This window comes from Nerophis lumbriciformis, linkage group LG17 (assembly GCF_033978685.3).
Source record: "Nerophis lumbriciformis linkage group LG17, RoL_Nlum_v2.1, whole genome shotgun sequence".
Lineage (NCBI taxonomy): Eukaryota > Metazoa > Chordata > Actinopteri > Syngnathiformes > Syngnathidae > Nerophis > Nerophis lumbriciformis.
The window spans coordinates 11,497,501-11,522,616 of record NC_084564.2 but is presented as its reverse complement, the minus strand read 5'-3'; the positions used below and the strand labels follow the sequence as shown (position 1 = coordinate 11,522,616).

At 38.2% G+C, this 25,116-nt stretch overlaps 1 protein-coding gene across 1 annotated transcript in view; it reads right to left on the bottom strand.

Moving 5' to 3' along the window:
* abcg1 (ATP-binding cassette, sub-family G (WHITE), member 1) overlaps nt 1-25,116 on the bottom strand; it is a 38,113-nt gene that overhangs the window by 5,790 nt on the left and 7,207 nt on the right. Inside the window, exons 3-11 of the mRNA XM_061972479.1 lie at nt 20,814-20,931; nt 15,330-15,462; nt 15,219-15,269; nt 14,998-15,143; nt 11,278-11,401; nt 11,098-11,212; nt 4,782-4,927; nt 4,554-4,652; nt 4,300-4,468 (exon numbers count right to left, since the gene is read on the bottom strand). Of these exons, the coding sequence (XP_061828463.1) occupies nt 4,300-4,468; nt 4,554-4,652; nt 4,782-4,927; nt 11,098-11,212; nt 11,278-11,401; nt 14,998-15,143; nt 15,219-15,269; nt 15,330-15,462; nt 20,814-20,931 (1,101 nt within the window). The remainder of the gene's footprint in view (nt 1-4,299; nt 4,469-4,553; nt 4,653-4,781; nt 4,928-11,097; nt 11,213-11,277; nt 11,402-14,997; nt 15,144-15,218; nt 15,270-15,329; nt 15,463-20,813; nt 20,932-25,116) is intronic.

Sequence of the window (25,116 nt, the reverse complement as noted above, 5' to 3'; positions counted from 1 at the left end):
TGATGTAGCGACTTGTCCAGGGTGTACCCCGCCTTCCGCCCAATTGTAGCTGAGATAGGCTCCAGCACCCCCCGCGACCCCAAAAGGGAATAAGGGGTAGAAAATGGATGGATGGATGGATATATATACAGTATATATATATATATATATATATATATATATATATATACACATATACATCTAATATATATATATATATATATATATATATATATATATATATATACATACTGTATATATATATATATATATATATATATATATATATATATATATATATATATATATATATATATATATATATATATTGTATATATTAGGGATGTCCGATAATGGCTTTTTGCCGATATCCGATATTGTCCAACTCTTTAATTACCGATACCGATATCAACCGATACCGATATCAACCGATATAAACAGTCGTGGAATTAACACATTATTATGCCTAATTTGTACAACCAGGTACGGTGAAGATAAGGTCCTTTTTTTTTTAAATTAATAAAATAAAATAAGATAAATACATTAAAAATTATTATTTTCTTGAATAAAAAAGAAAGTAAAACAATGTAAAAACAGTTACATAGAAACTAGTAATTAATGAAAATGAGCAAAATTAACTGTTAAAGGTTAGTACTATTAGTGGACCAGCAGCACGCACAATCATGTGTGCTTACGGACTGTATCCCTTGCAGACTGTATTGATATATATTGATATATAATGTAGGAACCACAATATTAATAACAGAAAAAAACAACCCTTTTGTGTGAATGAGTGTAAATGGGGGAGGGAGGTTTTTTGGGTTGGTGTACTTATTGTAAGTGTATCTTGTGTTTTTTATGTTGATTTAATAAAAACATTTAAAAAAAATTAAAAAAATAAAAACGATACCGATAGTAAAAAAAACGATACCGATATTTTCCGATATTACATTTTAAAGCATTTATCGGCCGATAATATCGGACATCTCTAATATATATATATATATATATATATGTATGTATATATATATATATATATATATATATATATATATATATATATACAGCCCGGCCCCCGGCCAAATTGTTTTAACCCAATGCGGCCCCCGAGTCAAAAAGTTTGGGGACCCCTGCTCTAATACTTCAGTCATTCATTTTGTGTGCTGCTACAAGCCCTGTAGCAGCGGGCGCTGACAATTTGATGAAACCGCTTCCTGTACGCACGGTCGCAGCCATTTAGGAAATGCACAGCCCCCTACGTCACATCCTGTTTCTGACTCCATTACATGGTCGCCACTCTTTAGTGCTTCAGCGTGTGTTTTGTTCCTCGACATTCACCCAGTTTTCTCTATTTTCTTACTCAATATGGGCCCAAGAAAGCCAACAAAGCGGCCTCAAAAGAAGGAGGGATTTGCTGTGGACTTACAAAGGACTATGTCATGACGGGTGGGGGTTGCAACTTACTGCGAGGTTTGCTCTCCCGGGAAGCAATCGAACTATTTTGGACAAGGTGTGACGGTAGGAACATATTTAATTATTCAAATAACACTCAATGAAGTACAAAAAAAAAGAAAACAACCCGAAGGCAAGCGTGCCTATTGCACGCGGAAGCTAAGGCAAAAAACTTAGGACATGAAACATGAAACTATAGACATGAAAACAACTAACCAAACTATGGCATGGAGTAACTAGCATAACTGTGGAATCAGACATGTAGCGAGCAGCATGAACTAAGCAGTGACGCCAGGACGACTGGCTGGCAAAGACAGGCTTAAATAATAGTCTTCTTGATTAGAGCAGGTGCGTGTCCCTAACACCAGAGGCAGGTGAAACTAATAAGTCGCCATGGTAACTAAACAAACAAGGGAGTGCAAACAGAAACTAAAAGAGTCCAAAACTAACAAAAAATAACAAAAACATAATCCAGACTATTTGCAAGGAGTACGCCAATAACGACTACATCTTGGGTCAATACAGACTAGGGTTGTACGGTAAACCGGAATTAGTTTAGTACCGCGATACTAATGCATCATATTCGGTACGATACCGCCTCTAAAAAGTACCAGTCCCGCACCCCAAAATGTAAATTATGTTTATAAACTCAGGAAATATGTCCCTGGACACATGAGGACTTTGAATATGACTAGAGATGTCTGATAATATCGGACTGCCGAAATTATCGGCCGATAAATGCTTTAAAATGTAATATCGGATATTATCGGTTTCAAAATTATTGATATCAAAAAGTAAAATGTATGACTTTTTAAAGCGCCGCTGTGTACACGGACGTAGGGAGAAGTACAGAGCACCAATAAACCTTAAAGGCACTGCCTTTGCGTGCCGGTCCAGTCACATAATATATACGGCTTTTCACACACACAAGTGAATGCAAGCATAGTTGGTCAACAGCCATACAGGTCACACTGAGGGTGGCCGTATAAACAACTTTAACACTGTTACAAATATGCGCCAAACAAGAATGACAAACACATTTTGGGAGAACATCCGCACCGTGACACAACATAACACAACAGAACAAATACCCAGAACCCCTTGCAGCACTAACTCTTCCGGGACGCTACAATAACCCCCCCTCCCCCCAACCTCAACCCAGCACCCCTCCCCTAACGCCGCCCACCTCAACCTCCTCATGCTCTCTCAGGGAGAGCATGTCCCAAATTCAAAGCTGCTGTTTTGAGGCATGTTAAAAAAAATAATGCACTTTGTGACTTCAATAATAAATATGTCAGTGCCATGTTGGCATTTTTTTCCATAACTTGAGTTGATTTATTTTGGAAAACCTTGTTACATTGTTTAATGCATCCAGCGGGGCATCACAACAAAATTAGGCATAATAATGTGTTAATTCCACGACTGTATATATATCGGTATCGGTTGATATCGGAATCGGTAATTAAGAGTTAGACAATATCGGGAATCGGCAAAAAAGCCATTATCGGACATCTCTAAATATGACCAACGTATGATCCTGTAACTACTTGGTATCGGTAGTATCCAACAACAGAAGAATAAGTGATTATTACATTTGAACAGAAGTGTAGATAGAACATTTTAAAAGAGAAAGTAAGCAGATATTAACAGTAAATCATACTTGCCAACCTTGAGACCTCCGATTTCGGGAGGTGGGGGGTGGGGGCGTGGTCGGGGGTGGGACAGGGCGTGGTTAAGAGGGGAGGAGTATATTGACAGCTAGAATTCACCAAGTCAAGTATTTCATACATATATATATATATATATATATATATACTGTATATATATATATATATATATATATATATATCTACATCCTGAAAATATGCAAACAAAACTGTGTTTAGATAATTGATACTTCAAACTTGCATAAATAAATCTTAAGGAATATAACATAACTTGGCTTCTGAGAGCTTCAAAATGTAATGAATAAAATGCTAAAGTTGTTGATAAACAAGCAATTATTTTAATAATTAAATATGGTCATTTTAAATGAATTATTATGATAATTTAAAATTAATTATTTCAAATATGTTTGTTTGAATGTATAATTCTAATGCCTGGATGTAATAAGGAGTCAGAAAAAATACAAATAAAAATACAATTAATTTTGATGTTTTTAGCAAAATATAGTAAAAATTTATTTAGTTTTTCTTTTTTTTTTAATTAATAAATATATTTATTTTTAGGTAAGATAATTATCTCTAGTCTGGATGATTTAGTTCTTGTCACCCTGTTGTCCTCCAGTCGTGAAAAAAGGCTGTCCTCACTCAGGTCCGCATGCCGGAGCTGGAGGCCACGCCCCCTCCAGCTCTGGCTGAAAATCGGGAGATTTTCGGGAGAGGCGCTGAAATTCGGGAGTCTCTCGGAAAATTCGGGAGGGATGGCAAGTATGCAGTAAATGAACAAGTCGATTAATAATTCATTTTCTACCACTTGTCCTTAATAATGTTGACATAATAATAGAATAATAAATGACACAATATGTTACTGCGTAAGTCAGCAGACAAATTAGGAGCCTTTGTTTGCTTACTTACAACTAAAAGACACGTTTTCTTGTTTTTATTTTATTTAAGGACAAACTTGCAATAAGAAACATATGTTTAATGTACCGTAGGATTTTTTGTTAAAATAAAGCCAATAATGCAATCGTTTTGTTGTCCCCTTTATTTAGAAAATATTGGTATCGGGACAACACTATAGAGACTCATTTTAAAGCGTCTCACTGAACAGAAAGCCGTGCACAATTGTAACTTTTGTGTTATGACGGAAGAGAAAAAGCGAACATGATGATGTCACATGACCGAGGGCCGTGCGGTGGTGACTCACAGGTGAGAACAGTTGGCATCAGAGCGGCGAACATGAGGAACAACATGGAGAAGAAGAGGAAGCCCGAATTACTGAGGACCTTCTTGGCCTCGTTGCCGATGCCCAGGTAAAGCAGGCCAATCAGAACGCCAATCCCGATGTGGGAGGTGATCCTCAGGTGAGTCAGCACCTGGACGACAAATGAGAGCGCAGTGAGTGGACGGCGGGGCCGCTGCAGTGACCAGGGGAAGCCACACGGTGGCGCTTCATCTCACCGAGTCTCTCAGGATGCTGAGGAAGGTTCTTCTAAACAAAATGGAGAACTGAACCCTGCAACTGGCAGAAAAACTGTGACAACCTTCAGACGACGACTCCTGGGGAACACAACATGACACTTTTGTAGTTCACACGCAATGTCTCCGGCTGCGAGGCACATGTGCTAACCACATTACTACCGTGCTGCCACAACGACAAATCAATAGAAGGTCAAATTGGTTTTTCACCTCGTCAGCTCGCTGCCACATCACCGTGTGGGGCTTGGCGTCTCCGTTCAGCTCCGTCTGCTGGTCGCCCTCGTGCTTACTGTTCCGCACGGCCGTCACCAGGCGCACCATTTGATCCCCGTACTCCCCCGACGCCACCTCCATCACTGAAAGACAAAATGGCAAGGTCAGGCAACGGCAGTCATTTTGTTAGTAGTACCGAGTTGAAATGGTGCCGCTAAGCAAGTTACATGTAGAGATGTGACGTTCGCGAACAAATTGAGTCTTTTCAACGGCTCTTTTAAGTGAACCGAGTCGCAGTGGGGAGCCGTTTTTATGCACATGCAAATTTAGAATTGACAATTGCCCACGAGACTGGCAACTTGACTAGGAAATGAAGAAAATTAAGCAGCATACTTTTTTAACTACCTATAAATAAAACATTTTACATATAAGAAAAAAATATAAATATATAGAAAGTAATATGTTTTTATTGCATTTCTTTTTCTTTTTTTCCGTTTTATTAATTTTATTATTCTAAAGCAGTGGTTCTCAAACTTTTTTCACCACCATAATGAATAACATTAAAATAAGGCAACATAGTAGGCCTAAGTACTCATTAAAAACAAGGCAGAAGTTTTATTTAACAAGTATATTTTGTATTTTTGGTTACTGTAACATTACACACAGTTTGAACAGTAACACTGAGTTTGAAGATAGGAAAGTAAAACCCCATCCATCCATCCATTTTCTACCACTTGTCCCTTTCGGGGTCGCGGGGGGTGCTGGAGCCTATCTCAGCTGCATTCGGGCGGAAGGCGGAGTACACCCTGGACAAGTAGGAAAATAAAACACTGTACTTTAATAATGAATCAAATAAGATTCATAGCACATGAAAGTTAAAGCACCACTAGATGGAGTAGGAATAGTTTTATTTATACTTTATTCTAACTTATTATGTGTGTATTATTTCTATAATGCTAAAAATGCTACACATGTTTTTAGGTAAGGTCAAATTCAAACTAGTGATGTCACTGCCAAAGTATGGAAATATGTCATCACGGCCTTCTGGAAAATTTACCATGAAAACACAAAACAATTCTAGCCAATATTTCAGAATAATCCTCACTAATATTTGTGTAGGGATGATGTTCGAAACCGGTTCTCCCGGTTGTTCGATAAGAAAAGAACCGATTCCATGGACTCGAATCCCTTTTTGAGAACCGGTTCCCGTTATCGAGGCCACTATAGTAAAGACAAAGAGATGGTTCTTTATTCGAATCCCTGGGAACGAATCCCGTCCCACAGGAAATGCCCTGTGGGATGGCAATGTTATGCTCATTTGATTGTAGACTCTTACTGACACCTTGTGGCGATATGAAAATACTACGCGTCATTAGTTTGGGTTGGCGACGTCAGTTCAGTTCATGAGACAATTGAGAAGTAGACAAGTTGTGTTAGCTCTTATAAGCCTTGGAAAAGATAAGTCTGTAAGTAAACTGTTTAACTTGTTTATGTAACTCAATACTAAAGTGGAAAGTGGTTACATTTAATACTAAGATGTTTATTGAAAAACGATTTTTGTGCACTGTTTCAATGGATGTTTTGAGGACTTAAAATGGCTGCCAGTCGTGTATTTCCACCATCTAAATAATTTTTTGGAAGAAGAATTGTTGATTGATGACTGTGGTGTTCTTAGTGTCATAGTGTGTGTAGTAAGTATGTTCCAATAGCAGCAGAAGTGCACTTTTTGGAGAGCTGTATTATTTTCAGTTTTATGCCCAAGGGACTGATTTTATTTAACACTATATTATTATCTATACACCTATAGTGATCACAGAGACAGGTTGTTTTTGTGTTACTGTATATATTTATTTTTCTGAAAAATCCCACATAATATACTTTGGGTAACAACAGTCAATATGTATTTATTTTATTTTTTTAGGGGGGTAACAGTCAATATGTATTTATTTATTTTATTTTGGTTTTTTCTTATAAAATAAAAGTGAGTTTTTGTTAAACCAAATATTGTGTTTTTTCCATATACAACAACCTATCTGGATTCGATAAGAGAATCGATAAGGAATCGGTTCGATTAGAGGATTCGATAATGGGCTTGAAATCAATAATTTCTTATCAAACATCATCCCTATATTTGTGTAAATTAAATCTTAACGAGAGGGACAAGTGGTATAAAATGGATGTTTAACTGATAGTGGTGATCCTTTTCTTGATTAAAACAAAGAACTATAAAAAAAACGAGAATTTTGAACCGCTCTTTGAAAGGAATGACTCCTTAAGATCTGGCTCCCTTCAACGAATAATGTCCATAAAAAGGTGTGAAATACTAAATGATGCTGTCCTGGATTTAGATCATTTCCCGGAGCCTCTTGATGTCCAGTTGGATTTTTCTGATAATTGGACATTTTTTGTTGAGTCGAAAACCCGTTTCATGCTGAGAACTGACTCCCAGTGCTTCCATTCCTGGGAATTCTTTGCCAGTTTCCCTTATCGCACTCCTGTGGGTGCGCATGATGTCACCACGATGGAAAGTTATTGGCGTTAAAGGATGACAACAAGGCAACTTGCAATACCGTGGAACCTCGATTTACCAACACCTCTATTTGCAAACTTTTCATTTTAAAAACTTTTAGATCGAGACAAATGTGCCTCCGTGTGCGAACCCTGTCTCTGTGTACCAACGTTCGCTCATTCATTAATTTTGTTTCTCGCCTGCAGCCATTTTGCGCCGCAGGCCGCGGTATTTTTGGAGAGGCGGGTTCCTCCACATCACTCGTCACTTCTCAGTGCTTCAGCGAGTGTGCCTTTTCTCAGTTTTTTTTCCCCCTTTGACAAGTTTTGTCCATTTTCCTAACTCAATACGAGTCCCAAAATGACAACAGACCAGCGTGGAAAGAAAATGGATATTGCTGTGGAGTTTAAAAAAAAAAAAAAGACTATTTGCGAGGAGTACAATGATGGCGCGCAGAAGTAGGAAAAAATCTTACCACAACAAGTTTTAATTGTGATGAGACCGGACTTTTCTGGAAAAAAATGCCAAAGCAGGATTATTTCACTGCGAAGGAGAAGACTACCTCTCGTTCCGCGGCTCCTGACCCCCGATTCCTCCATTCTCTCCCTCTGTCTGCTCCTGTAAGTGGATTTTACTTTTGTAAATGTTTATTATTATAGCAATATGGCTGTTAAAGTTAAGGATTTTGGGGATTTCTGATCGTTTGTGAGGGCACCGACCAGACTTCTGTGTGTGCACGCGTCTTGGCAGAGTAGCGCATGCTTTAGAATATGCTTTATCAGTATCATGCTTCAAACCTTCCTTGAAAAACGTGTACACTTCAAAATGTGCTCATTGTAGGTCGATGTCCACATTTTGATAAACAAAAAATCAGCAGGGATAGTTTAATTAATTTTTTTTTACGGTTAAAGTGTTTTATATATTGTGCTCCTATTGAGTTTATTTTGTTTTATTTTTCAGTATCAAATGGTCAAAACCGGTCAAAAAATTATTATAATTTAAATTGGGATTTAATTAGTTTTTCAAATGTATGCACTTTAAATCTGTCACAGACTAAAAACATTGTTAATAAAGTTATTGTGTTGAAAATTGATCTATACTTCTTTTTAGTCTATGCAGAGGTGTACTTAAAACAATTTTAATAGACAAATTATATTATTTATAGTCACAGCGCAGAGTGGTGGGGGTGGTGTAACAGAAAATAATTGAGAAGCACTGATGTAGGAAGTGATTTCTGCAGCAAAGATACCGTAATTAGTCTGAAAAAGTGTATATTCCTCCTGGAAAAACAGATATTTTCTGCCAAATATTGTTTCATGTTCATAGCTGATGGTTGCAGAATTGTACAATGCACTTGCTTGTATGGAATGGGTCAACTCATATACAGCATTATTTAAAAAAATAATCACTTTATTAAATATTTTGCTTATTTCTACAGTGGAATATTTATTTTAATATTGTATAATAGTTGTTTTTTTTATATTTCTTTTCTGGGCAAACCCTGACCCTGGCACCCTATCGAGACTGTGGGCCTCCTGTTGTGTTTTTATCTTAAAAGGTGTCCATACTTTTTGACTTGGGGGCCACATTGGGCTCAAAAAATCTGGTCGAGGGCCGAAAGCCAACTGCATATAAAGGGTATATATATATATATATATATATATATATATATATATATATATATATATATATATATATATATATATATATATATATATATATATATATATACATATACATATACATATATATATATATATATATATATATATATATATATATATATATATATATATATATATATACATATATATATATATATATATATATATACATATATATATACATATATATATATATATATATATATATACACACACACACAGTCGCGATCAAAAGTTTACATACACTTGTAAAGAACATAATGTCATGGCTGTCTTGAGTTTCCAATCATTTCTACAACTCTTATTTTTTTGTGATAAAGTGATTGGAGCACATACTTGTTGGTCACAAAAAACATTCATGAAGTTTGCTTCTTATATGAATTTATTATGGGTCTACTGAAAATGTGACCAAATCTGCTGGGTCAAAATTATACCTCCTTAAAGTTTTGTAATCAATCAGAATGCAGCTAAAATGCACTAAACATGGATACGTGTGGAAAGTGTTTTGCATTTTTCCCATCATGCTTTGGAATGGAGTTAAATGGGTGTAAATTTGATATGTTTTTATGGTGAATGGACATTTTTTTATAATATCCACAAAGTTCAGTGAGCAGGTTGTGTTATGTGTGACCATGTGTGTTGGTTGTATTTATTTTCTTATTTTTTTGCACCATGACTAGGGAAGGTTGTTTGCCATGCGTCATAAGAGTAGTTGCTGCACACATAATTTTCAGAATAAGTAAAGGTCATTGACCTGATTTACTGACTTAATCTGCTAGATGGAAATAGCGGTGTCAAGACTATAAAATGACGTCTCACGGGCCAAATTATAGACGTCGGCGGGCCGTAGTTTGGACAACACAAAGTTGATGCTAATCAACCTGTTTGTTCTTTTATCTAACTGAGAACAATAAAGAACTGAATTGTTAAGGGGGAACATTGTCACCAGACCCATGTAAGCGTCAGTATATACCTTGATGTTGCAGAAAAAAGACCTTTTTTTTTTTTAACCGATTTCCGAACTCTAAATGGGTGAATTTTGGCGAATTAAACGCCTTTCTATTATTCGCACTCGGAGCGATGACGTTGTGACGTCACATCAGGAAGCAATCCGCCATTTTCTCAAACACATTACAAACACCGAGTCAAATCAGCTCTGTTATTTTCCGTTTTTTTCGACTGTTTTCCGTACCTTGGAGACATCATGCCTCGTCGGTGTTGTCGGAGGGTGTAACAACACGAACAGGGACGGATTCAAGTTGCACCAGTGGCCCAAAGATGCGAAAGTGGCAAGAAATTGGACGTTTGTTCCGCACACTTTACCGACGAAAGCTATGCTACGACAGAGATGGCAAGAATGTGTGGATATCCTGCGACACTCAAAGCAGATGCATTTCCAACGATAAAGTCAAAGAAATCTGCCGCCAGACCCCCAGGAAAAGAGTGCGGATGAGGGTATGTCTACAGAATATATTAATTGATGAAAACTGGGCTGTCTGCACTCTCAAAGTGCATGTTGTTGCCAAATGTATTTCATATGCTGTAAACCTAGTTCATAGTTGTTAGTTTCCTTTAATGCCAAACAAACACAAACCAATAGTTGGTTAGAAGGCGATCGCCGAATTCGTCCTCGCTTTCTCCCGTGTCGCTGGCTGTCGTGTCGTTTTCGTCGGTTTCGCTTGCATACGGTTCAAACCGATATGGCTCAATAGCTTCAGTTTCTTCTTCAATTTCGTTTTCGCTACCTGCCTCCACACTACAACCATCCGTTTCAATATATTTGTAATCTGTTGAATCGCTTAAGCCGCTGAAATCCGAGTCTGAATCCGAGCTAATGTCCCTATAAACTTGCTGTTCTATCCGCCATGTTTGTTTGTGTTGGCATCACTATGTGACGTCACAGAAAAATGGACGGGTGTATATAACGATGGTTAAAATCAGGCACTTTGAAGCTTTTTTTTAGGGATATTGCGTGATGGGTAAAATTTTGGAAAAAACTTCGAAAAATAAAATAAGCCACTGGGAACTGATTTTTAATGGTTTTAACCCTTCTGAAATTATGATAATGTTCCCCTTTAAGTAGAATCGAAAATGAAAACGTAATCGTAAAAATCTTATCAATTCCCCTCCCTAGTTGTACCAAAGTCGGCCGGGTTGTGGTAAGTGGGGCAGTTGAGTCCGAGGTCCCTCAGGTAAGGAACCAGGCTGGAAACGTTTCCTCTGTAGATACACTGACCCTGACTCAGCACGTAGAGCTGCAACACACACAGGATGGTGTATGATGTCACAGTAAACCTATCTGGACAATCAGTGCAATCACCTTGTCAAAGAGCTCAAAGAGTTTGGCACTTGGTTGGTGGATGGTGCAGATGACGGTACGGCCGCCTCGAGCCAAAGCCTTTAACAGCGACACCACCTGGAAACACGAAGAACTGTCCAACCCACTGACACACACCACACACAAACACACAATAAATATTGTGGTGCATTATATACAACATAAATGGTGTAGTAGAATGTTGAATGCATGACACTCGACGTGTCAGTCATTTTAGCATTGTAATGTGGTGTAATAGCATGGTTAATTAGTGTCACTTATTTGTTATGTTGCAAAATTGTGGTGTATTACCATGTACGATCATGTGTCAGGTATATTAGCATTACGGTGTATACAAGCTTTTCAATTTTACCAACATTTTCAAACATATTTGAGAAAGTGGTCTATAACCGACTGAATGGCTTTCTGGAAAAACTAAATATCCTTGTCCCCTCCCAATATGGTTTTCGTAAAAAAAGCACCACCTGTACGGCTATACTCGACCTCTTGGAAAAGGTCAATGACTGTATTGAAGAAGGAAAATGCGGTATGTGCATTTTTTTGGATCTATCCAAGGCCTTTGACACAATAGACTTTGAGATCTTATTGTATAAGCTATATCACTATGGTGTCAGAGGGGTACCTCTCGATTGGTTCCGCTCTTACCTATACGGAAGGCAGCAATGTGTATGCGTCAATGATCACAATTCACCCTGTATGACCATAAATTATGGGGTTCCCCAGGGATCCATCTTGGGGCCTCTCCTTTTTATCCTATACATAAATGATTTTGTAAACTCCTCCGAAACTTTTCATAAAATAATTTTTGCTGACTGTCAGGCTTGCCCCTGACAGTTTGGTTGTGTTTTAGTTTTTCCTCTGTGTGTGTGTAGTATTTCCTGTCAGCGCTCTTGTTTTGGTTCTGTTTCCTGTTTCTCCCTGAGTGCTGTGTCCCCTCAGCTGTGGCTGATTGGCACCTGGCCACACCTGGTGTCAATCAGCCAGTTGCTATTTATACCTGCCCTACCCTCCAGTCACTGCTGGATTATTGATTGTCATTGCCATTGTCATCACTACCTGTCGTTGTTTGCTGTCGTTGCTAGCTATGTGCTTTAAGCTATTCCCTGGATCCTGACTCCTGTTCCTGCTTCCTGGTTTCTGGTTCGTGTTTTCCTTTTCTTATTTTTTAACATTAAAACCATGTTTCCTTGTACCAAGCCTGCTGCCATCTCTGCATCTTGGGGTTCGTCAACAACACACCTTGACACTGACGATAGACATTTGTTTACCTCACACAGGAGCCTACACGATCTACAAGTAACTGTCAATTCAGAGCTTGTGAAAGTGGATTCCTGGTTCAAATGCAATAAGCTCTCACTTAATGTAAATAAAACAAATTTTATTCTATTTCGTTCTAATAAAAACCGGACAAATACTGAGCACTGCCATATCAACATCAATGGGCAGGAAATACAGAGAGTGTACTCCACAAAATTCCTGGGGGTCATCATTGACGAATACCTCAATTTCAAATGTCACATTAGCCATCTGTTAAACAAATTATCCAAATATGTTGGCCTGTTCTTTCACCTTCGTCATTATCTTCCTCTTTATGCTCTACTCACCCTATATAAAACTCTCTTTGAACCACATCTAAACTACTGTAATGTCATCTGGTGTAACACCTTCCCTACCTACCTTCACAAATTAGAATCCATGCAAAAGAAAATCATACGGGCCCTGTCATGGTCCAAGTTTAATGCCCCCACTCCACATCTATTCCATAATTATCATCTCTTAAGACTGACAGAGTTCAATATTTATCAAAATGCTTGTTTAACCTATCAAGTCATTTACAGGCTGAATCTTAGGCTCTGTAGCTTGGCTCCTATCTACCATCCCCATCATGCCCACAACACTCGTAACTTAGATCTGATATCAGGGAAACATCGTTTACTGGCTTATACAGCTCGAAGTGTTGTATGCAGGGGACCAAAGATTTGGAACCGGCTTAATGAGAGCCTCAAGATGCTGTATCCATTCTCCAACTTCAAAAAGAAACTGAAAACTTACCTATTAACCACCTATATTTAATGCCTCATGTGGGGTAGACTACTGTTGGGTTTTGCATGGTTGAATGAATGTATGTATGTATGTGTATGCTTGCTTTAGTACTATTATCTTGTGTTAATCATATAGCGTTGTTTTTTTTGTTTTTTTTTGTTGTGCTTGCGACCATCCATCCATCCATCCATCTTCTTCCGCTTATCCGAGGTCGGGTCGCGGGGGCAGCAGCTCAAGCAGGGAAGCCCAGACTTCCCTCTCCGGGAGAGATAGTCTTCCCAGCGTGTCCTGGGTCTTCCCCGTGGCCTCCTACCGGTCGGACGTGCTCGAAACACCTTCCTAGGGAGGCGTTCGGGTGCCATCCTGACCAGATGCCCGAACCACCTCATCTGGCTCCTCTCGATGTGGAGGAGCCGCGGCTTTACTTTGAGCTCCCCCCGAATGACAGAGCTTCTCACCCTATCTCTAAGGGAGAGCCCCGCCACTCGGCGGAGGAAACTCATTTCGGCCGCTTGTACCCGTGATCTTGTCCTTTCGGTCATGACCATAGGTGAGGATGGGAACGTAGATCGACCGGTAAATCGAGAGCTTTGCCTTCCGGCTCAGCTCCTTCTTCACCACAACGGATCGATACAGCGTCCGCATTACTGAAGATGCCGCACCGATCCGCCTGTCGATCTCACGATCCACTCTTCCCCCACTCGTGAACAAGACTCCGAGGTACTTAAACTCCTCCACTTGGGGCAAGATCTCCTCCCCAACCCGGAGATGGCACTCCACCCTTTTCCGGGAGAGAACCATGGACTCGGACTTGGAGGTGCTGATTCCCATCCCAGTCGCTTCACACTCGGCTGCGAACCGATCCAGCGAGAGCTGAAGATCTTGGCCAGAGGAAGCCATCAGGACCACATCATCTGCAAATAGCAGAGACCTAATCCTGCAGCCACCAAACCAGATCCCCTCAACGCCCTGACTGCGCCTAGAAATTCTGTCCATAAAGGTTATGAACAGAATCGGTGACAAAGGGCAGCCTTGGCGGAGTCCAACCCTCACTGGAAACGTGTCCGACTTACTGCCGGCAATGCGGACTAAGCTCTGGCACTGATTATACAGGGAGCGAACTGCCACAATAAGACAGTCCGTTACCCCATACTCTCTGAGCACTCCCCACAGGACTTCCCGGGGTACACGGTCGAATGCCTTCTCCAAGTCCACAAAGCACATGTAGACTGGTTGGGCAAACTCCCATGCACCCTCAAGGACCCTGCCGAGAGTATAGAGCTGGTCCACAGTTCCACGACCATGTTTCATCATTCCATGTATATACTGTCCTCTGGACCCCCTGTCAAAAGCTTCTTCTAGCTTATTTGGGGGACCCTTTCACGTACCAACATCTTTAAATGATGATATTTCACTACTATTGTAATTGTTATATGGTATTGTGAATAAACTTGAAACTTGAAGCTTTGGTGTATTAGAATGTAGGATACAAGTGGTATTTTAGCATTGGGTTGGTGCAATGTTGTGATGTTTTGGCACTAATGACATCTCTAATTAGAATGTATGATTATGTATTAGCATGGAGTAAAGGTGTGGTGTATTAATATGTAGGATTAGCATTAGCATGTAGCAAAGGTATGGTTGGGTTGCAAAATGGACCTGGTGGGTTCGTCAAAGAACATGACGGGTGGGTTGTTGACCAGCTCCAAAGCGATGGCCAGCCTTTTTCTCTGCCCCCCCGACAGGTGAGATGTTCTGGTCTTCACACAGTCCAGTAACCCCAAAGCGATGAGGATCTCCCAGACCTGAACAGCGCTGTATTAGCCTCGGGCTGCAGTCGTACAACTTTTCCAGGACTTCTACGAGACGCATGCACCCACCTTCTCCCGGCGAGCCTCCGCCTTCTCCTGCAGCTTCAGGTTGGCGGACACCTGCAGAGGTCACACAGGTCAGCTTTTGTTCATGTGAGGTGAGGGGTCAGCGGACCGTACCATCATGGCTTCCTGCACGGTCAGGTGAGGGAGCAGCATGTCGTCCTGCATGATGTAACAGGACACTTTCCTGAAGGAGCGCAGGTCTCTGGGCTGACTGTTGATCAGGATCTCCCCCTTCATTCCCCTCTCCCTGGTTGGGACCGCACGGAACACCTCGTCACATTCACATTTGAACACGTTGTCATCAAAGTAGCCAAATTATTACACACAGCTGCTCAATCAAGAGCCTCAAGTAAAAACAAAAAAAAAGACGTTCAACTTCAAAGTCTGATCCCTCCTGCTACATCTCCTTATCTTCTGGCAGACTAGGCGTATATACCGGGTTTCCATGCATACCGCCACCTACTGGCAGAGGTGGGTAGTAACGCGCTACATTTACTCCGTTAAATCTACTTGAGTAACTTTTGGGATAAATTGTACTTCTAAGAGTAGTTTTAATGCAACATACTTTTACTTTTACTTAAGTATATTTATAGAGAAGGAACGCTACTTTTACTCCGCTACTTTTATCTATATTCAGCTCGCTACTCGGTACTAATTTTTATCCATCTGTTAATGCACGCTTTGTTTGTTTTGGTCTGTCAGACAGACCTTCAAAGTGCCTGCCTTACTGGTGACGTTTCACTTCGTTCCACCAATCAGATGCAGTCACTGGTGACGTTGGACCAATCAAGCAGAGCCAGGTGGTCACATGACCTGACTTAAACAAGTTGAAAAACTTATTGGGGTGTTACCATTTAGTGGTCAATTGTACGAAATGTGTACTGTACTGCGCAATCTACTAATAAAAGTTCCAATCAATCAATCAAAAGTGTGAAGGAAAAAAGATACTTTTTTATTTCAACCGTACATCCCGTCAAAAGCCTAAAGACTGACCGCACATGAGGACGTTCCTGTCTTCACAATAAAAGTGCCGCTCCATCGCGCCTGCGCTTTCAAAACAAGAGTCTCCGAAAGCCAGCGCAAACAAGCTAGCAAGCTACGGAGTTTGACGCCAATATATTTCTTGTAAAGTGTATAAAAACGAATATGGAAGCTGGACAAATAAGATGCCAAAAACCCACCACTTTCATGTGGTATTAGACAGAAAGGAGGAACTTTTCTTCTCCTCCATTTGAAAACGTGGACGTTATCATCACAACTGTCTGATTACAATCAACGCAAGTCATCAGAATCAGGTAATACACCAACTTATATTCTAGTCTTCATGAAAGAAAGGAATCTATATGTTAAACATTCATGTATAATCACTAAAACACCTTTAACATGTAAACAAAAACAGCAAAATAAATACATATAAATTATATACTGTATATATCAATGTATATGTATATATATATATATATATATATATATATATATATATATATATATATATATATATATATATATATATGATATGAGTGTGTATGTTACTCATCAGTTACTCAGTACTTGAGTAGTTTTTTCACAACATACTTTTTACTTTTACTCAAGTAAATATTTGGGTGACTACTCCTTACTTTTACTTGAGTAATACATCTCTAAAGTAACAGTACTCTTACTTGAGTACAATTTCTGGCTACTCTACCCACCTCTGCCTACTGGACAGAGTTGCAATGACAAGCTACGTTCACAGACAGTCCCATTATAATGTGTTTAAAGCAAGGGCGAAAAGGTATGGCCAAATGTATTTGAAAACACTGCACTACTTAGACTGGCCAGTAATATGCCTGAACATTTTACAACCTTTAACTATATTGTAGAAAATATGACAAACTAATAGGGGTGTAACGGTACACAAAAATGTTGGTTCGGTACGTACCTCGGTTTAGAGGTCACGGTTTGGTTCATTTTCGGTACAGTAAGAAAACAACAACATTTTTTGGTTATTTATTTACCAAATTTGTAAACAATGGCTTTAACCTTTTAACATTGGGAACACTATAATAATTCTGCCCATGTTAACAACGTTAAACTGCTCCTCCCGGGGGGATCCCGAGGCGTTCCCAGGCTAGCCGGGAGACATAGTCTTCCCAACGTGTCCTGGGTCTTCCCCATGGCCTCCTGCCGGTTGACATCCTGACCAGATGCCCGAACCACCTCATCTGGCTCCTCTCGATGTGTGCGTGAGTTTGTGTCCATATGAGTTTTCCAACTCATATGGAAACGGGGTTTGTACATATATATTACAAACTCCGTTTCCATGAGTTGGGAAATTGTGTTAGATGTAAATATAAACGGAATACAATGATTTGCAAATCATTTTCAACCCATATTCAGTTGAATATGCTACAAAGACAACATATTTGATGTTCAAACTGATAAACTTTTTTTTTTTTTGCAAATAATCATTAACTTTACAATTTGATGCCAGCAACACGTGACAAAGAAGTTGGGAAAGGTGGCAATAAATACTGATAAAGTTGAGGAATGCTCATCAAACACTTATTTGGAACATCCCACAGGTGAACAGGCAAATTGGGAACAGGTGGGTGCCATGATTGGGTATAAAAGTAGATTACATGAAATGCTCAGTCATTCACAAACAAGGATGGGGCGAGGGTCACCACTTTGTCAACAAATGCGTGAGCAAATTGTTGAACAGTTTAAGAAAAACCTTTCTCAACCAGCTATTGCAAGGAATTTAGGGATTTCACCATCTACGCTCCGTAATATCATCAAAGGGTTCAGAGAATCTGGAGAAATCACTGCACGTAAGCAGCTAAGCCCGTGACCTTCGATCCCTCAGGCTGAACTGCATCAACAAGCGACATCAGTGTGTGAAGGATATCACCACATGGGCTCAGGAACACTTCAGAAACCCACTGTCAGTAACTACAGTTGGTCGCTACATCTGCAAGTGCAAGTTAAAACTCTACTATGCAAGGCGAAAACCGTTTATCAACAACACCCAGAAACGCCGTCGGCTTCGCTGGGCCTGAGCTCATGTAAGATGGACTGATACAAAGTGGAAAAGTGTTCTGTGGTCTGACGAGTCCACATTTCAAATTGTTTTTGGAAACTGTGGATGTCGTGTCCTCCGCACCAAAGAGGAAAAGAACCATCCGGATTGTTATAGGCGCAAAGTTGAAAAGCCAGCATGTGTGATGGTATGGGGGTGTATTAGTGGCCAAGACATGGGTAACTTACACATCTGTGAAGGCGCCATTAATGCTGAAAGGTACATACAGGTTTTGGAGCAACATATGTTGCCATCCAAGCAACGTTACCATGGACACCCCTGCTTATTTCTGCAAGACAATGCCAAGCCACGTGTTACATCAACGTGGCTTCATAGTAAAAGAGTGCGGGTACTGGACTGGCCTGCCTGTAGTCCAGACCTGTCTCCCATTGAAAATGTGTGGCGCATTATGAAGCCTAAAATACCAGAACGGAGACCCCCGGACTGTTGAACAACTTAAGCTGTACATCAAGCAAGAATGGGAAAGAATTCCACCTGAGAAGCTTAAAAAAATGTGTCACCTCAGTTCCCAAACGTTTACTGAGTGTTGTTAAAAGGAAAGGCCATGTAACACAGTGGTGAACATGCCCTTTCCAAACTACTTTGGCACATGTTGCAGCCATGAAATTCAAAGTTAATTATGATTTTCAAAAAAAAAATAAAGTTTATGAGTTTGAACATCAAATATCTTGTCTTTGTAGTGCATTCAACTGAATATGGGTTGAAAAGGATTTGCAAATCATTGTATTCCGTTTATATTTACATCTAACACAATTTCCCAACTCATATGGAAACGGGGTTTATATATATATATATATATATATATATATATATATATATATATATATATATACATATGTATATATATTAAGGCTGTGAATCTTTGAGCACCACACAATTCTTGGGGCTAACGATTCAATTCAAAATAATTCTCGATTCAAAATCAATACTTTTTTGATAACACTGGGTGTCAGTTCTATGATTAACTACATTCTAATTACATGTCTATATTACTTAAAAGAAAACTGGTTTTGTTTAATAAAATATTACCCAAACATTTGATAAAGTCAAATACAAATAAGGCAACAAGAAAAGTATCCAACACTTCTCTCTTCTAAAGTAAATGTGTACAGCAGATATGATCATCACATCAACAACATGATTTGTCTGAGTTGCTGGACAGGACAGATTAAAAAAAAAATAATAATTAAAAAGATTTTTAATTTTTTTTAATCGATTAAAAATATTTTCAAATAATATTTGTGATCGATTTTTTTACACTCCTAATATACATATATGTGTGTGTATATATATATATATATATATATATATATATATATATATATATATATATAAAATATTTACATTAACATTCTATTTATTTATATTGTATGTATATATAGTTTATATTATATATATATATATATATATATAAAATATTTACATTAACATTCTATTTATTTATATTGTATGTATATATAGTTTATATTATATATATATATATATATATATATATATATATATATATATATATATATATATATATATATATATATATATATAAATATATGTATGTGTGGGAAAAAATCACAAGACTATTTCATCTCTACAGGCCTGTTTCATAAATATATATATTTTAGTAATATTATTATCTTTTAGAATCCATTTTTAAAAGACGTTTTTAGGCCATCTCAATGCAACTAGACGGAGATTTTCGAACCTATGACCTGTTTTGAAAAGGTTTCCTTATAATTATTATAACAGATAATACATTGTGAAAATGCCCTGCCATGAGGTGGCGACTTGTCCAGGGTGTACCCTGCCTTCCGCCCGAGTGCAGCTGGGATAGGGTCCAGCACCCCCCATGACCCCAAGAGGGACAAGGAGTGGTAGCAAATGGATGTCTGGATGGACATTGCGAGAATAGTCTTGAATCAAAATCAATTCTGAATCAAATCGTCACCCAAGGAATCGAAATCGGGTGAAATCTTTAGGTGGCCATTGAAAGTGGAAAAAAAAAACATATAGGACTTATTTTTTTAACACTTATAATTATAAGTAGGTCCTTTTTGGATCCCTGAGACCTTTTGTGTGTGTGTTTTTTTCAAACATGTCATTGCTTGAAAAGTAATCAATGTTATTAATTTTTTAATCACTTAAAGGTCATTAGTTCACCTCAAATGTTGTACTTTGAAAAGTTTTGGGGAAAACATTGCATATTTTGTGTTTTTCTTGTGCCATAAAAACAAAACAAAAATGTATTTTGACGATTAAATCTGAAGTTGGTTAGAGGTTTAAGTGTTGATGTAAAAAAAATAATATTGATTTATGACTTATTTTCAAAACTTTTATGACTGAGACCATCTGGGGTTCCCGGGGTATTTACCATTCACCAAACTTGAGAGGAGCCCTAAGGGTTAAAAAAAATCTAAATATTGTGTTGGTTTGAAAATTAAAAATTAAAAAATGGCCCCCGCATGCTTTCTTTTTTCAGTGGGCGTTTAAAAAAAGACACCCTGATGTCGACAGTCGCTCACCTGTAGCCTGCCAGGATGTTCATGAGTGTGGACTTCCCGGCCCCTGAGGGCCCCATGATGGCCACCAGGTCCCCGCTGGAGAACTTCCCAGAGATCCCTCTGAGCAGAGTCTTGTTACCTGAGACCAGAAGTAGACAAAAGCTCTTTGTCTCTTTGTTCCAGACATTTCATACAAAAAGTGCACCTCTCTTTCCACACCTTTACAGTACAACTACTTTTCTTTTACACCTACAGTCACTAGTACTTTTACAAGTACTTTTATTTTACAGCTACAGTCACTAGTACTTTTACAAGTACTTTTATTTTACACCTACAGTCGCTAGTACTTTTACAAGTACTTTTCTTTTACACCTACAGTCACTAGTACTTTTACAAGTACTTTTATTTTACAGCTACAGTCACTAGTACTTTTACAAGTACTTTTATTTTACAGCTACAGTCGCTAGTACTTTTACAAGTACTTTTATTTTACAGCTACAGTCGCTAGTACTTTTACAAGTACTTTTCTTTTACACCTACAGTCACAAGGTTTAGATTGCCTTTTCAAGAAGTAAACTGTTTGGCAAGAAAGTGGTCACGTCATGTCACACACTGTACACTTACTTATATACTTTACACTTATACTGTACACATATAATGTACACTTGTACTGTAAAATTATACTGTACAGTTAAAACTGTACACTTATATACTTTACATTTATATTGCACGTTTATACTATACACTTATAATGTACAATTAAAACTGCTCTATATTGCACAGTTATACTGTACACTTATACTGTTCACCTGACTTATATTGCACACTTATATAGTTCACCTGACTTATATTGTACAATTAAAACTGTACACTTATATTGTACATTTATACTGCACGCTTATATTGTACACTTATACTGTACATGTATATTGCACTTATACTGTACACATAATGTACAATTCAAACTGTACACTTACTCTTTACACATACATTGTACAATTCAAACTGTACTGTACTATACTGTACACTTATTTATTACACGTATACTTTACACTCATATTGTACTTATGCTGTACAATTAAAACAATACACTTACCTTGTACATTTAAACTGTACACTTATACTTATATTGTACACTTATATTGTACAAGTACAGTGGAAAATACATCTTAGAATATTTCTTGCAAGGGAGTGAGGACGAGGATTTATTTGTTTGTGCTAAACACAACTTAATTAGATCTAAAGATTAAAGTCATCTACTCTCCTTTTACCTCTCTGACCGACAGTAACCTGTACTTCACTTCATCATGATGCTGTACTTCATCATACTGTAATACACCCTGTACTTCACTTCATCATACTGTAGTACACCCTGTACTTCATTATACTGTAATACACCCTGTACGTCATCATACTGTAATACACCCTGTACTTCATCATACTGTATTACACACTGTACTTCATCATACTGTTGTACACCGTGTACTTCATCATAATGTAATACACCCTGTACTTCATCATACTGTAATACACCCTGTACTTCATCATACTGTTGTACACCGTGTACTTCATCATAATGTAATACACCCTGTACTTCACTTCATCATACTGTAGTACACCCTGTACTTCATCATACTGTAATACAGCCTGTACGTCATCATACTGTAGTACACCCTGTACTTCAACATACTGTATTACATACTGTACTTCATCATACTATAATACACCCTGTACTTCATCATACTGTAGTACACCCTGTACTTCAACATACTGTATTACACACTGTACTTCATCATACTGTAATACACCCTGTACATCATCATACTGTAGTACACCCTGTATGTCATCATACTGTAGTACACCCTGTACTTCATCATACTGTAATACACCCTGTACTTCATTATACTGTAATACACACTGTACTTCATCATACTGTAGTACACCCTGTACTTCATCATACTGTTGTACACCGTGTACTTCATCATAATGTAATACACCCTGTACTTCATCATACTGTAGTACACCGTGTACTTCATCATAATGTAATACACCCTGTACTTCACTTCATCATACTGTAGTACACCCTGTACTTCATCATACTGTAGTACACCCTGTACTTCATTATACTGTAATACACCCTGTACGTCATCATACTGTAGTACACCCTGTACTTCAACATACTGTATTACACACTGTACTTCATCATACTGTAGTACACCCTGTACTTCATCATACTGTAATACACCCTGTACTTCATCAAACTGTAATACACCCTGTACTTCATCATACTGTATTACACACTGTACTTCATCATACTGTCTTACACACTGTACTTCATCATACTGTATTACACCCTGTACTTCAACATACTGTATTACACACTGTACTTCATCATACTGTACTACACCCTGTACTTCATCATACTGTAATACACCCTGTATTTCATCATACTGCACTTCATCATACTGTAGTACACCTTGTACTTCATCATACTGTAATACACCCTGTACTTCATCATACTGTATTACACACTGTTCTTCACTGTACTATAATACACCCTGTACTTCATTATACTGTAATACACACTGTACTTCATCATACTGTAGTACACCCTGTACTTCATCATACTGTATTACACACTGTTCTTCACTGTACTATAATACACCCTGTACTTCATCATACTGTATTACACCCTGTACTTCATCATACTGTATTACACACTGTACTTCACTGTACTATAATACACCCTGTACTTCATCATTATGTAATACACCCTGTACTTCATCATACTGTATTACACACTGTTCTTCACTGTACTATAATACACCCTGTACTTCATCATACTGTATTACACCCTGTACTTCATCATACTGTATTACACACTGTACTTCACTGTACTATAATACACCCTGTACTTCATCATTATGTAATACACCCTGTACTTCATTTTACTGTAATACACACTGTACTTCATCATACTGTAAGATACCCTGTACTTCATCATACTGTAGTACACCCTGTACTTCATCATACTGTATTACACCCTGTACTTCATCATACTGTAGTACACCCTGTACTTCATTATACTGTATTACACACTGTTCTTCACTGTACTATAATACACACTGTACTTCATCATACTATAATACACCCTGTACTTCAATATACTGTATTACACACTGTACTTCATCATACTGTAATACACACTGTACTTCATCATACTATAATACACCCTGTACTTCATCATACTGTAATACACACTTTATTTCACTGCAACACACAGTAATACACACTGTACTTTATTTCATGACACTTTAAAACACTGTACTGCTGTACTGTACTTCATGCCACTAATACACACTGTACTGCTGCCTTACATATTGACTTCACACTAATAGGCACTGTACTGCAGTACCTCATGAAACTACTACAAACTTTACTACTGTACTTCACTGTATTGCAGTACCTCATGACACTACTACAAACTTTACTACTGTACTTCACTGTACTGCAGTATCTCATGAAACTACTACAAACTTTACTACTGTACTTCACTGTATTGCAGTACCTCATGACACTACTACAAACTTTACAACTGTACTTCACTGTACTGCAGTACCTCATGACACTACTACAAACTTTACTACTGTACTTCACTGTACCGCAGTACCTTGTGACACTACTACAAACTTTACTACTGTACTTCACTGTATTGCGGTACCTCATGACACTACTACAAACTTTACTACTGTACTTCACTGTATTGCGGTACCTCATGACACTACTACAAACTTTACGACTGTACTTCACTGTACCGCAGTACCTCGTGACACTACTACAAACTTTACTACTGTACTTCACTGTATTGCGGTACCTCATGACACTACTACAAACTTTACTACTGTACTTCACTGTATTGCGGTACCTTGTGACAATACTACAAACTTTACTACTGTACTTCACTGTACCGCAGTATCTCATGACACTACTACAAACTTTATTACTGTACCTCACTGTACTACAGTACCTCGTGACACTACTACAAACTTTACTAGTGTACTTATCTGTACCGCAGTACCTCATGACACTACTACAAACTTTACTACTGTACTTCACTGTATTGCGGTACATCATGACACTACTACAAACTTTACTACTGTACTTCACTGTACCGCAGTACCTCGTGACACTACTACAAACTTTACTACTGTACTTCACTGTACCGCAGTATCTCATGACACTACTACAAACTTTATTACTGTACCTCACTGTACTACAGTACCTCATGACACTACTACAAACTTTACTACTGTACTTCACTGTA